This window comes from Octodon degus, unplaced genomic scaffold (genome assembly GCF_000260255.1).
Source record: "Octodon degus isolate 3935 unplaced genomic scaffold, OctDeg1.0 scaffold00291, whole genome shotgun sequence".
Lineage (NCBI taxonomy): Eukaryota > Metazoa > Chordata > Mammalia > Rodentia > Octodontidae > Octodon > Octodon degus.
Genome location: NW_004524867.1, coordinates 240,097 through 254,687, shown reverse-complemented (window position 1 = coordinate 254,687; position 14,591 = coordinate 240,097). Strand labels below are relative to the sequence as shown.

Below are 14,591 nucleotides of genomic sequence, written 5' to 3'. Positions count from 1 at the left end.
CACCAAAAAATAGTTAACAAATAAAAAAGCAAAGGCAGGGGATACTATCTAAGTATAACAGTAAGAAGGAAGTGGATAAGACACCTAAAAATTTGATCATGTTTTATCAGAATGACAAACAAATAAAAGACATTCAACATAGGTTATGCGGTTTGTGGACAGACAGTGCATTTTGGTGTAAGCCTACATTTTCTTTTTGCTTCTTGCCCAGGTGTGCCTTGGGCTTTATATTTTTAGAGTCATTACCACAGAAGTCACGGAAAGTATCTAGCACAAAATAAAACCCCCAACAGTCCAATTTAATTATGTTGCAGGGGTTTGACCTCCTGTGATACATCTCGCAGATGTCAAATGAACCCACCCAGATGTTCACACAAGCAGAAACCAATCTTCTTTACCTCCAGATCTGGCTCTCAATAAACCTGAATAGTGGCAAAGAGTGTGAAGTCACAACCCTAATAAGAACCGAACTCCTACTGAGATCAAAGCCGCACACCGAAGACCCAGATGAGGCCTTAAATGCTTGCATTTCAGTGCACCAACGCAAAGTCAAATGGTGAGTCGAGTGTGAAACCCAGGGGAAGGCAGCTGGGTACTCCCGGTCTTGCAGGATGATGGAGTGTCATGTAGGCACCACCGTCACCGTGGAGATGGTGCCAGATAACTGCAATTCTCATGTTAAAGTTGTAAAGTGAAAGCAGGATTTTCGTGTCTGCACAACAGGGACGTGTGTCAAAGACTTGATTAAATTCATGAAAAGTGTTGCAGCTCATGTCTCGACATCCCCCCAGAGCCTCCTGTGGTCATAGGAGAGGGCTTTTTCAGAGTGTGGGATGCTGGGAAAGGGTTACGAGTGTGAGTGCTACCAGATCTAAGGGCAGGTAGCCTGGACGAGATTTGAGGGGCACATAGCCAGCCAACTATGGGCTGAAACCTCTACAAACAGTGAACTGAATGAACCTTTCCACATTGAATCTTGGGTGTCAGGTGCTTTGTCCCAGCAAAGAGAGAAGTAACTAAGACAGAAAAAAAAAAAAATGGATGTAATAAATGCAATATGCAATATTTATGTCAAAGGAGAAATCCAATAGAAGATAGACAGACGATAGATAGATGATAGATAGATAGATAGATAGATAGATAGATAGATAGACAGACACTGATTTCTGATGGCTATGTGGATGAGTGGATGCGTGGGTGAATAAGAAGAAAGAAAGAAAGAAAGAAAGAAAGAAAGAAAGAAAGAAAGAAAGAAAGAAGAAAGAAAGAAAGAAAGAAAGAAAGAAAGAAAGAATGAATGAAAGAAAGAAAGAGGAAAAGAAGGAAGGGCCAGCCAAATAGCTCAGTGGATTAAGGTGCCTGCAAGCAGGTGCAGGGAACAGGGGTTCAATCCCCAGGCCTGCCCTGCAGGCCCGGCCTCCAGGGCACCCTGAGATGCTGATTGAGACTGGGTGTGGTGGTGCGCACCTGTAATCCCAGCTCTTGGGAGGGTGTAAACAGGTGGATTACTATGATTCGTTCTAGTAGTGAGACCCTAAACACCCTGTAGACCCTTCCCTAAAATATAAAAAAAAGAGAAAGAAAGAAAGAAAGAAAGAAAGAAAGAAAGAAAGAAAGAAAGAAAGAAAGAAAGAAAGAAAAAAGTGGAGAAAATAAAAGGCAAAGATGAAAGATGGCAGGTGATAAAAAGATACGTATTAGATACATTAATAGATGACAGAAAAGACACATGCTGATAAATGATAGTCACACGGATAGAAGACAGAAAGATAGACAGACAGACTAGAACAAATTCATCCTCTCAGGTACTCCATGGCCCAAGAGAGCCGCCAGAACCCCTGCTATTGATATATATTCTAGGAAGCAGAAAGAGAAAATAAAGGCAAATGAAGTAAGTTGTCTAACTAAGTCTTTTTCTTTTGAAGTGGCATCTTAAACACCCTTGGCATTAATTCTATATTGCATTTAGTGGGCTAGAAATTGGTTTTAAGGCCATGGTTTGCAGCAAGGGAGCTTGTAGAAACACAGATGGGTCCCTGTTATGGTCTATGTCTAGCTATCCCCCCAAAGCCTCATGTAGTCATGGGGTGGGTTCTGGAATTTGTGATTAATTCGTGAGCTAATGCTGGGATTATGGGCATGGGTGCTGCTGGGATTATGGGTATGAGTGCTGCTGGGATTATGGGTGTGAGTGCTGCTGGGATTATGGGTCTGAGTGCTGCTGGGATTATGGGTGTGAGTGCCTCACCCACCCTGGGGCAGAGAGCCTGGAAGAAAGCAAGGCTTCCTCTGCCTCTGCTGCTGCCGCCCCTCCCTGTGCTCTTTGCTGTTTTCCGCTACCATGAGCTGCTGCCCTCTGCCGTGTGCCGCTCTGCCTTGGAGCCAGCCGAGTATGGACCGAAACCTCTTCTGACTGTGAGCTAAATAAACCTTTCTTCCTTAATTCTGGGTACCAGGCATTTTGTCCAAGTTATGAAAGAAAATTAACTGAGACAGTAATTCAGTTTAGCAACACCCTCAGGTGAGGAATTGGGCTTTAGTTAGTATTTTGTTAGGTTTAGTCTGCGGGAAAGAGAAAAGACTGGATTCAGAGGCCAAGCACAATCTGTCTCACCCACGACAGAAGGCATCTGAGGAGGCATGAAATCCTGTATGTAGTGAGCCCCTAAAACCCTTTGAGAGTGTGGTGCTGATTCCATTCTGTGGGACGCAGCCTGGGAAAAAGAGCAGATTTTGACAAGTCACATAGGTAGCAAAGGAACTCTGCTTTGCTGGCATTTCATCTCAACTTTGTTAGCCATTAGAGAAATGTAGACTACAACAACCCTGAGGTGCCATCTCACCCCAGAAAGAAGAGCAAGCATCAATAAATCACATAAAAGCAATGACCAGAGAGGCTGTGGCGGGAGGGCGTTCTACCTTGCTGGCGTTGGCGTAAAGGTGTGCAGCCACTGTGGAAATCAGTAAGGAGATTCTTCAAAAAACCAAGAACAGAAATTCCTCTGGACCCAGCCAGTTCCCTCCGAGGTATCTTCTCACTGCCGTCATCCATGCATATGCATGCTTACAGCAGCACAACTCACGGGAGCTACTTGCGGCAGCAGCAGCATACAAGGCCATGAGCGTATGAAGGGAGAAGGAACACATGGTATTCACACTGTGTGGAGCAGTTTTCTGCCATCACTTAAGATGAACTCCACTTGTTTGTAGGAAAACCTGGGGGCAACTGAAATCACGTGGTTTCTCTTACAGAAGCCTCCCCAGGGCCGGCCAGGTAGCCCAGAGGACTAAAGCACCCGCTTAGGCAAGCGCAAGGACCGGGGCTCCATCCCCGGCATGCCACAAGCCGACTCCGCCCCCAAGGCACGCTGAGGCTGCAACTGAGACTGGGCGTGGTGGCCCGCACCTGTAAGCCCAGCGCTTGGGAGGCTGAACACGGGCAGATCACTATGAGTCTGATCTACGTAGTGAGACCCTGCAGACCTTGTGCCAAATACATTAAAAAACAAAAACAAAAAAAAAAAAAAAAACCCTAACTATAAATGAGAAAAAAGATAACAGAAGTAGATAGGTCTTTCAAATGGAAAAGGGATGGGAGGGGGGAGAGGAGATGGGGTGAACGAAAGGATTAGGATATGTAACACACAGGCACCAGCTCCACACAGGAAATGCAAATTTATGTGTGGCAAATATCTATCAATATTCTTTTTGAAAACAGAAAAGAAAAAATAAATAGCGTTTAAAGTTGCTTATCCTAGGGCCGGTCAAATAGCTCAGCGGATTGAAGCACCTAGAAGCAGGCGCAGGGGCCAGGGGTTACATCCCTGGGGCCTCCCATGCCGGCCCCACCTCCATGGCGCGCTGAGATGGCGATTGAGATTGGGTGTGGAGGCGGGCGCCCGTAATCCCAGCTCTTGGGAGGCTGAACACAGGCAGATCACTACGAGCCCAGTCTAGATGTGAGACCCTGAACACCCCGTAGACCCCTTCCCTAAAATACGATAAATAAATATAAAGTCGTTTATCCATAGGTGACGTCCTATTAGGAACAGTGAGTGACTCACGCCTTAGTGTGCTCCACCTGACTTGCTCAAGGATCGCACGACTATCTAGCGAGTATGACCACGCCTCAATTTCCCTACCTGTGAAATCGAACTCCCACTCCTCAAATACTCCTCAATGATCTAAGAACTGAGAAGAAAAACTTCCTCAGGGTTTCGTTAGCCCCAGTCTCTCTCACACACACACGCACACATGCACACACACTCTGCCATTTTCTACACACATATCTAGTTGCAATGGATTTCAAAGGAGAAAGCCTCATTAATGTGTGAGCTGCCCGCCCAGCGGTCCCCACGGACCCCCGATAAAACACAACTCTTAAATTTGTGTCAGCCTCTTATAATGTATTCCAAACTTTCTGACGGAGTGAGCCGTGACTTGCGGATCGATTCTTGATTTCAGGCAAAGCAGAATTGATTGCTTTTCTTATGAAACTCGAAGGCTCGCTTCGGCTTTCATGAATCCATTTCAAAACGTGGTTTAACAATCTATGATCCCAGGGTTGCAATTTTCTTTCATTGCAATGTTTAAAAATAACACAAATGAACCTCACTTTTCATATTACCTTCAAGTCTGTAAAAAATAATTAATTTCTTGGCAGGCTAAGGAGAAAATTGGTGTAAAGAAAAACAATATTGATGTAACAAATTATCACTCATGTTAATACCCAATTATACAAATGGAACCAAAATAATGCAATCCTCATGGAATTTGCTCAACCTCATGCAGTGTGTGTACTGTATGTATGTAATATGTATATATATTTTTTTTAAATATTATGTATATGTATATATGTGTGTATGCATGAATTTCAAAACTTCATCTGACATAATTTACCCACACTTTAACTTAAAGAACAATCCATATATTAGCTATTACAAAATGTCTTGTCAAAGCAAACACTTAACCTTTTATATAAACAAGTAAATGCATCAGGAAGCAGGAATTTCATTTTTCCTTAAGACTCATAGGATAGAAAAGTAGATGGGAACGAGGTACTGTAGTTAGAGCACTTGCCAAGCCTGAAAGTCCCGGGGTTCAACTCCCAGAACTGTGAGAAAGATGAAATTCACATTCACCAAATCATTTCACATCTACTCACAAATACCGTTCAGTTTTCTGTTTTTTAATGTTTTAAAAAATCTTTTATTTAATTATTTATTTGGTATACGGTCTCGCTATGCAGCTCAGACTCGTAGTGATCCTCCTGTCTCAGCCTCCCCAGCTCTGGGATTACAGGCTTGCGCCACCACACTCAGTTTCAGAGTCTTGCATGGATCTGGGCCGGCATGGTATGCGTTACTGGGGACCAAACCCAGGCCCTTGCGCTTGCCAAGCAGGTGCTTAGACTACCATGCTGTCTTTCCAGTGCCCTTTTAGTTTTTAAATAACATTCACATTAATTAAATGGATAAGGGGGCCGGGGAGATGGCTCAGTGGAATAAGCGCTTCCTTGGCAAGTGCAAGGGCCTGAGTTCAATCCCCAGTTTTGCAAAAATAAAATAAATGGATAAAGTAGGCATAATTGTAGAAATGCATCATTATGAGCAAGATTTTTGGTTGAGGAATATAATTCTGGAATCATTTACCTTCTGATAATGCATCTAAAAGGCATCTGAAAGTAATGGGGCTGGGGAGATGGCTCAGTGGAATAAGTGCTTCCCTGGCAAGCGCAAGGGCCTGAGTTCAATTCCCAGTTCCGCCAAAAAAAAAAAAAAAGTAAGGAAGTTCTTCAAAATATATTTCAGTAGTATATATCATGTATTTCCCAGATAGAGTTTTAGCTGTGAAATAATGTTCAACTTTAGCCCTAATAGTAATATTTATGAAATAGAGCTTTGTAAATACTGCTCTGACCCCAAAATTGCTCTGGTTATTTTTAGGATGCTTTGTAAACTTTATTCATCTATAGAGTACATTTTTCACTAGATAAAATACAGCCTCACCACTGTGTGAGTGTGTGTGTGTGTGTGTGTGTGTGTGTGTGTGTGTGTGTGTGTGTGAGTAAACTCGTGATGTTTTGGGACTGTGTAAGAAATGTACTTTAGCAAGCCTGTGAGCGCAGATAATGACAAACCTTAGAGTACATGTATGTGTACCGCAAGGAATGCCCAAAAGCACAAAAGAAACTGATCAAAGAATAAAGTTACTTAGCAACCAAGTCCTGTAAGCCTAGCAAACAACATACAAAACAATGTAGGTGTAAGTGCAATCCACTAAATAGTCTGGCGTAACTGGAAGGAATTTCTTTTAACGAGAAAATAAGGTAGTACACAGAAGTATGCATACCTGTATCTTAATCACAGTGCGGTGATCTATCCAACCGATAAAATGTAATACATTTATGTACATGCATTATTCCAACATATATTTTGTTCTTTCTCTTCTGTCTCTGTCTCTGTCTTCATTTCTGTCGTCTCTCTGTCTCTGTCTGTGTGTCTCTGTCTCTATCTCTCTTTCTCTCTCTGTCTCTGTCTCTCTCCGTCTCTCTGTTTCTGTCTCCCTCTCCCTCCTTCTCCCCCATCTGTGTGTGTGTGTCTGTGTCTGCCCCCCCGTCTCTGTCTCTCTCTCTCTCTCTCTCTCTCTCTTTTTCTCTTTTTTCTTTGAGGCAGGATTTCACTATGTAGTTCAGTTGGGCCTTGAACTCACTATGTAACCCGGGCCTGCCTCGAGCTAACAGCGATCCCTCTGCCTCAGCCTGCAACTGCTGAGATTATCAGTGTGCAGCACCATGCCTAGAGTGTTCTCTTGTTCTACAGTTAAATAAAATATGATCACTAGCAGAAATGGAGTATGTGAATTCTCTCCACCATCTTTCCAATATCCTGTGAACCTATACTCTAAAATTTATAGCATTTAACCATTTTCTCATAGGTAATTTTAGAGGGCATACCTTAGAACACTGCTTGTGGTTCTGGCACCAAACCAGGGACCCATTGTTCTGCAAAAAGAAAAGGAGACATCAATCCATGAAATAATTCCCTAGTTGAAAGCTACACACACACATGTGCATACTGGTTTGAAATATTTGCATAACAAAAGACCATCTTGCAAGGTTGATGCGTTTCCCTCTTTCTAACATCGGAAACACCTCTAATGGAAAGCCTGCTCCGTCATTGAGTTCATGACAGAAAGACATAAAATTTTAATAAAGATTCCATGCTGTAAAAGGGAAGGGAGTCTGAGCCACATTCAGCATGCTGGGCAATGAAAGACAGACCTACAGGAAAATGAACTTCAGAAATTTATTCCTCAGGAAGCAGACTTGGTAAGTTTACAAACTGAGCATCTTGGAAGCTTTGGTCTCACCTAGTTTCTAATAAGAGTCTGAGGTTGGGTGTCAGACCCGCAGTGACAAGCCTTCTCCTTTCTATTCACTGGATTGAGGAGGTCTCCTTGGTCCACTTTTACCAATGTGCAAACATGCATAATGGCAGTATGCCATGCACCTGGTCACGGGATGACCAAAAGAAACCCGGGTTACGCCTCGCTACAAGACACTCTTGGTGAGCAGGTCGATGCATGATTTTGAAATTATATGAACAGTGTACACCATACTGTGGATGCATACAAAAACCAGTTGGCATGGTTTTACCTTCATTCAAGCACTAGGAAAGTGATTCGCTGACCTGAACATTAGAATCTCTACTTGGTAGCAAGGATTTCACCCACATACGATTTGGGACATGGGGCATGCTTTGGTTGTGATATTTGCAGTCAGATTGTACTAATAGCGGGGGTGCTCGGGAAAGCTGGTAGTAACCACACCCAACATGGAGGATACACGACCCTCAGCTCTCTCAAGTTTCAAGAGAAGAGAAAAACTGGCCTATTTTCTATGTTACGATCTCTAAACTTTTATAGGCAGATTTATTGAGAACTCAAATACCATAAAATCCACTCACTGAAACCATGTAATTCAATGATATTAGTGCACACACAAGGCCGTGAAACTGACATCACTATCTGATGTTAGAACGATTTCATCAGGCCAGAAAGAAAGCTGTGTCTCCATTTCTCTTTCCATTTCTCTCCTCCTCCACATCCTTGGAAGCTACCAAGATGTCTCTATGAGTTACCTCTTCTGAACATCTCACATACACAGAGTTGTGCAACGTGTCATCTTTTGTTCCTGGCTTCTTTCCATGAAAACGATGCTTTTCAGGATGCTAAATGGGACAGCACTTTGTTCCCTCCATGTTTAATAAATACTTTTAGATGATCAGATTCCTTTGTAGGCAGGCACCCTACGTTGCTCACTCTCTCTCTCTCAGCAACGTATCTTCATATATTCTTTGCTCAATGATATAACTTCAGATACAGGATTCCCAGTGTTTCTAAACAGATTTCAGTTGTACAAGATTAGAAACCCTTCTCATATAGCTGAACGATGTTGGCAAGAAGGACCTGAGTCCTACAATGACACTTTAGCGATTCAGCCTCTCTGTCTCTCTCTCTCTCTCTCTCTCTCTCTCTCTCTCTCTCTCTCTCTCTCTCTCTCTCTCTCTCTCTCTCTCTCTCTCTCTCATTCTCAACATTTTCAGCTTCAACTCCTAATAATTCATACAAACCTATTTAGCCAAAATAGATTCGACTTACCTATCTTGCTACACAGTTCCACAGATCCTCAAATAGTCCTTTTATCTGTCAATCTGTCTGTCTGTCTGTCTGTCAAGCTATTCAATGGTTCAGAAAAAATGAGGAATGAATCTGGGGTAATACGTGAACTACGGTTTTTGCAAGGGTTTTGATCTAGGAAATGATATGCGTGAGATGAGGCCAGAGCTGGACACAGGGTAGCCATGGCTTCATTACCACCACGTGGGTGTTAGCAGGGCAGAGACCAGAAAGAAAGCTCACAGCACACCTCAGCCTTTCAGAAAGAGAGCCACTGGGCTCATCGTGCGCACACAGCTCACACGGATGGCAGCAGACCCAGGAATGGTCAAAAACAGGATGAGGAGCACCACAAGCAGGGCTGGAAATGAGAAAGTACAACAGGCAGAAGCTCGGAGCAAAGTCAGGAGCAGCCACCTGATGCCCACAGGCTGTAGGCCACCCAGGGTGGGTCTGTGAGGTTTGTGTACTTTTTATTGTGGTTTTATTTTATTGTGATTATTGTAATGCATCTTTGTGATTCTTCCATTATCAAATATAAAATTTAAAGCGCAGAAAAGTAGAAAAGCATGTCGAAGCGGAGTCACTGTTCATGTATTGATGTGTTCTTCATGTATTGATTGGATGATTTGATAAAAGTGGGAATTGACAGCTGACTAAAGCACCTGCAAGCAGACAGAAGGGCCAGGTTTTAATCCCCCGGCCTGCCTTGCTGGCCCCGCCCCAGGGGCCCGCTGAGAAGGCAATTGAGACTGGGCATGGGGGCACCCGCCTATAATCCCAGCTCTTGGGAGGCAGTAAACAGGCGAATCACTACGAATCTGAGCTAGTAGTGAGACCCTGAACACCCTGTAGGCCCTTCCTTAAAAAAAATACAAAAAAAAAAAAAAGTAGGAGTTGAGGCCTCCGGTGCAGTGTTAGGCTTTGCCGGGGCCAATGGGGGCTCATCAAACACACTGTGGGTCTCCCCCGGTTTACGCTGAGTGGAGCTGGATCCTGTCAGGTATTCCAAGAGCCACACCCATGGGAGTAGGCCCCAGTCCCAACCTAATCTCATCTCACTGTTCAAGAGTAAAAGCAGAAATGCTCCTCCTAGAGACTCAGGGTTAGCATGAGCTGAGCCCCACTCAGAGACCAGCTGAGGCCAGTGTCTGAGGATCTTTTCTTCTAGCCGTGGCCTGCAGACCTGCAGCCTACAGCAATCAGGCCAGTGGGTCCTGCACCCTGTGCTAAGGACTTCAACACGGGTCCATATTCTGTTTCCTTCCCTTCTGCACTTTCCTCTCCTGAGAAGGTGGACCCAGTCTCATCTGTAGAAGACTCCATCTCTCTAAGTGGGCTGTCAACGAGACCTACACTTGTCGCACTCTTCGGGGGAGCTTTTGCATATGCTCTGCTGCCCTCTGAGAGGTATTACTCCAAGTCTTAGACTCCATCCCCAGCTCGAATGTCACAGAGGTGGGGCTGCTTGGTGTTCCTGTTACATTGCAACACAGCAATTCTCAGAGCTCCTAGAGATGGCCCCAACCTGAGGCCACCAAGTGTAGGGGGGTAGGGCTGCTCATGCAGCTCACAGGCACAGCTTCTATCTAGCATGTGAGAGGGCCTGGGTGAGAGCCCTGGCTGGATAGACTTGGGTGCACATGGGTGCACACGGACACACACACACACACACACACACACACACACACTAAATATGACAACCTAGCACTTGCACTGAAATTATTTGCTGGCCAAATAGTGTCGGTGTGGCAATATGCCTTTGACATTTATTTATATACCCATGAACTTTTTATTTATGTAGTATTTATTTAGGGAAGCGTCTCGCTCTGTTAAGCAGGTTGGTCTCAAACTCCTGGGCTCAAGTGGTCTCCATGCTCCCATCACTACAGAAGCTGTGCATGTGCATCTGCCACTCTTGTATTTTTTTTTTCTCTTTTTGTGGAACCGGGGATTGAACTCAGGCCCTTGCACTAGCCAGGGAAGTGCTTATTCCGCTGAGCCATCTCCCCGGCCCCCACCAGAGAAGCTGTGATGGCAGCCTCTGTACCTGGCTCTTTCACTCTTACTGTTACACTGATGCTACTGGCCACATTTATGTGATGGGCACCACTTGCCTTGGTAGTCTGTGGCTCCAGCCTGCAAAACCATGCTAGACAGTCACACACGGTTCGTCTGTGCATTGAATAGTCCAGAAGGAGCCGGGGAGACGGCTCAGTAGAATAAGCGCTTGCCTGGCCAGCGCAAGGGCCTGAGTTCAATCCCTGCTTTTGCCAAAAAAAAAAGTCCAGAAGCTGAGAAGGGGGAAAAAAATAAGTAAAACTATCCAGAACCTTGAAGCTAGTGACCACACTCTACGGTGAATAATACAGTAAATGCGCCCACAGTTACACAGAGAGGTGAGGCTGCCAGGACTCTGAAGGACCCTCCAGATCCCTAAGAGCTGAGCACCGATCCAGAAGGTCCAAAGATGAAGATCACCACAGTGACAGAGGACAGACTCCCTCCCAGACCCTTAAGTGGTTATTCATTTAAAAGCGTGATGGCTGTTTCCTTCTGAAGCAGCCAGGATCTTAAAACTACTTTTACTTTTGCTAAACAAGGGTGATTCTTCATCTGGACGTATAATTTTAGTTAAAACTGGAAAATTTCATTTTATATCCATGCATTATTTATTTGTTTAATACCAGGTCTCGAGACACAGCCCAGACTCATAGTGATCCTCCTGTCTCAGCTTCTCCAGCATTGGGATTACAGGCTTCTCCAGCATTGGGATTACATAGGGTGCCACTGTCCTGAGTTTTGCTGGCCGGTACAATGTCCAGCATGGCATGCGACCTTCATCATTCCATGGGCAGCATGGCATGCAGTAGAGGGGATCGAACTCAGGTCCTTGGGCTTGCAAGGGAGGCTTAAACCACCTTTATTTAGGGAACATCTGTCTAAAAGCAGGTAACACAAGACTAATAAGTCCTATATTTATACAGCTCGTCTCATGTAATTTCAACACTGAGAACATCAAGAAAAGAGATTTTCAGGGGCAGTCAGCTACCACTGGACACCTAGCAGTCTTGATTCGTTGTTCTAAACCTTGGACTCCAGCAGAACCTTCAAAAGACTGGGGCTGTCCCAAGCAGAGACAGTTCCCTCAGCGTGACCAGGTTGTCCCTGCCTACAGTAATGACTTCTCCAAAGCCATCTTCCAAAAGCAGACTTGGAATACCTGCCCCACAGACTCTGCCCCATGAGATTGCAAGGGCCTCCCCGGGCCAAGCTGAGCTTTGTCCTCGTTAGGGGCCCTGCCTCAGACCTACCTAGTGACAACTTCACAATCCATGTTGATGAAGCAGCAGATCAGATTGATGAGACGGAGAACAGAAAAACAAGAGCAGATACATAGGTAGAAGGCAGATTATAGAGGATTCCGACTTATCTCTAAAAATACTTTCTTCATTAAGTAAATCAGCATTAATTGAAAAAATAGAATAAAAGTTCCCATACATGGTGTACCTTAATTAACTTCTGTCTCCTTTGACTGAAGAATGCAAAATTTCAGCAAAAGAACTCATCAAAAATTGCATTCACTCACTGGCCTTTGCTTTCCAAATGCAAACCTTCTGACCTGCTCTATACTGATTTTGTTCCCTTCCCCAAAGCCCCATATTTCACTCTCTATTGGCTAATATATCAACATTAACATCCCCAACAACATCCACAACACCAACAGCAATATCAACATAAGGAAGACCACAGGGGCTGGTGAGATGGCTCAATGGTCTAAAGCACCTACTTAGAACAAGCTTGGCAAGGCATCAGGGACCACGGTTCAATCCCCCAGCACCACATGCCAGCCAGCCCCGCCCCCTGGTGGGCTGAGCTGGCCACACACACACACACACACACACACACACACACACATTAAAAAAAAATTATAAGGAAGACCACAGAGCTAGTCTGTTGATTTGCTTAACTTTTCCTGAGAATTCTTACCAATACATTATCTCAATGAAGGCATTTCAAATTAAGTAAGACTTTCCACTCACCATAATTGAAAAGCTCTGTCACTGCAAAGAAATATTTGGGGCAATTGTAAGCCAGCATAAAAGATTATTATGATTAGGATTTTTTTTTTTTGAACTAGTAAAGGCATTGTGTCATGGAATGCTTAGGAAGATTAAAAAAGCTAATCCATGCCTAGCATTTAACAACAGGGTTGACACAAGGTTAGATGTCCAAAAAGAAAAAATAGTCCATTGTGATGACCGCAGTCGTGTCTTTTGTTATTTTCCATTATCATTAATTTTAGGAGTGATCCTAGCCTGGAAATCTCCCTGCTCTAATGGACAGCATTCACCCTCAACTAGCTGATTCCATCTTGTTAGAATGAGATTTGGAAGTGTATTGATCTATTTGCAGTGCTGGGGATGCATTGCAGGGCCCGGCCTGGGAAGCGCCCTACTCCTTAGCTGGACCCCCAGTAAGAAGTACTTGTGGGGTGCCTCTCAAGTTCCTCTCTTGGGGTGCTAGGTTACTTGTCAGTATGATGAATGGGCAATGATACAGCACGCTGCTTCTGTTTCCTGTGATTGGTCACTCATAGGGTAAACAGTTTGTGTTTTTTCACTATAGAGCATCTACCATTTTATTGTCAATTATAGCACCTACTAGTACCGATCACTTTTAGCAAGCGTTTGCCTATTTCAGAACTCCCTCCGTATAACATGTGCCTTTTGAATGTATTTCATGGAGATTTTGCTACGGAAACATTTCCTGCATAGACATCCACATAGAGTGTAGGCAGGAAACATCTCCCACATCTACGAACATAGAGCGTTTCCCCAGAAAGGTATCTTTCCTTCCTTCATAAATTGTGGGTTTCCTGTTTGTATTTTTAGCAGTGCACCCCATGCCAAGATTCCACAGCTACTCTGCACTTCAATGGCCGTCCATCAGCTTTTAGAGAGCCGCTTATCTTTGCACAAGATATCTAAAAGCCATGCTTTATTCGTGACACCGGAAAGGTTGGTGGACCCCCTCCTCCACCTGGCCGCTCTGCTCCAGCCGGGTGTGCGTATTGGGGGCACTGTCACCGCCTACCTACGTGGCTGGTTACCTGTACTGCTCTTTGAACAGAAGCGTAATGGAAAATTCCAGGACCCAGCGCCTTTCAACACCCCACCCCGGGGGGGAGTTCTTCCCCAGATTATAATAGCCTTCCCCAGCTAAGCCACTTGACGACAAAAAATAAAATTGAGTCTTTGCAATAAAGTCTCATCCTGGCTTAAGGCCAGCAAAGATAAAGCCTCAAAGTACCTTGGGCTAGAAAGAGGTTTGTCTCTAGAGTGATTAGTGCAACCTCCAGGTAAGATCAGACAGCGGGGACTTGCATAATTATATAAAGATTACATCCTGCTTTTTATTGCTGTAACTAAATCAAACATGAACCTACATGGAGCCAACTTTCAAAGAGTTTATATAAGTTCAGTCAAATGCGCCCAGCCACGATGCCTCTGACATGTTCAGTCTCTCCGTTTCCAGCCTTTTGATTTTTTCCTTAAAGAAAAATAATTCTTCAAAAGCTTCAAGGAAGAAAGAAAACCCTCAGTCACTCAAAGACAACCCACCTAGGAAGGCTAAAGATAAATGAAAACCAATTATTTAGATACCAACATTTGAAAGGAAAATCATAAAAGAGCTCGTGCATCTTGCTTTAAGATAACCAGGTGTTGGTACGGAACAGCCAATATCAGCCTGTACGTATAGAAACACAGGTTTATAATACTGTTCAAGCACAGGACAGAGTATTTGAAACAAACAGCCTAGAAAGAAAAAAAAAAAAAGACACAGGAGAACTTAACTCTATCACTCAAGTTAAAAGAAGTACAAATCATTACCTATGATCAAAAAATGGT

The 14,591-nt window shown here is 44.1% G+C and overlaps 1 protein-coding gene across 2 annotated transcripts in view; it reads right to left on the bottom strand.

The window, feature by feature from the left end:
* The window catches only part of Anos1 (anosmin 1), a 209,656-nt gene that overhangs the window by 159,186 nt on the left and 35,879 nt on the right, over nucleotides 1–14,591 (bottom strand). For both annotated transcript variants that reach the window (XM_004647183.2, XM_023707448.1), the window contains exon 2: nucleotides 6,956–7,003. In XM_004647183.2, coding sequence (XP_004647240.1) covers nucleotides 6,956–7,003 — 48 coding nt within the window. The remainder of the gene's footprint in view (nucleotides 1–6,955; nucleotides 7,004–14,591) is intronic.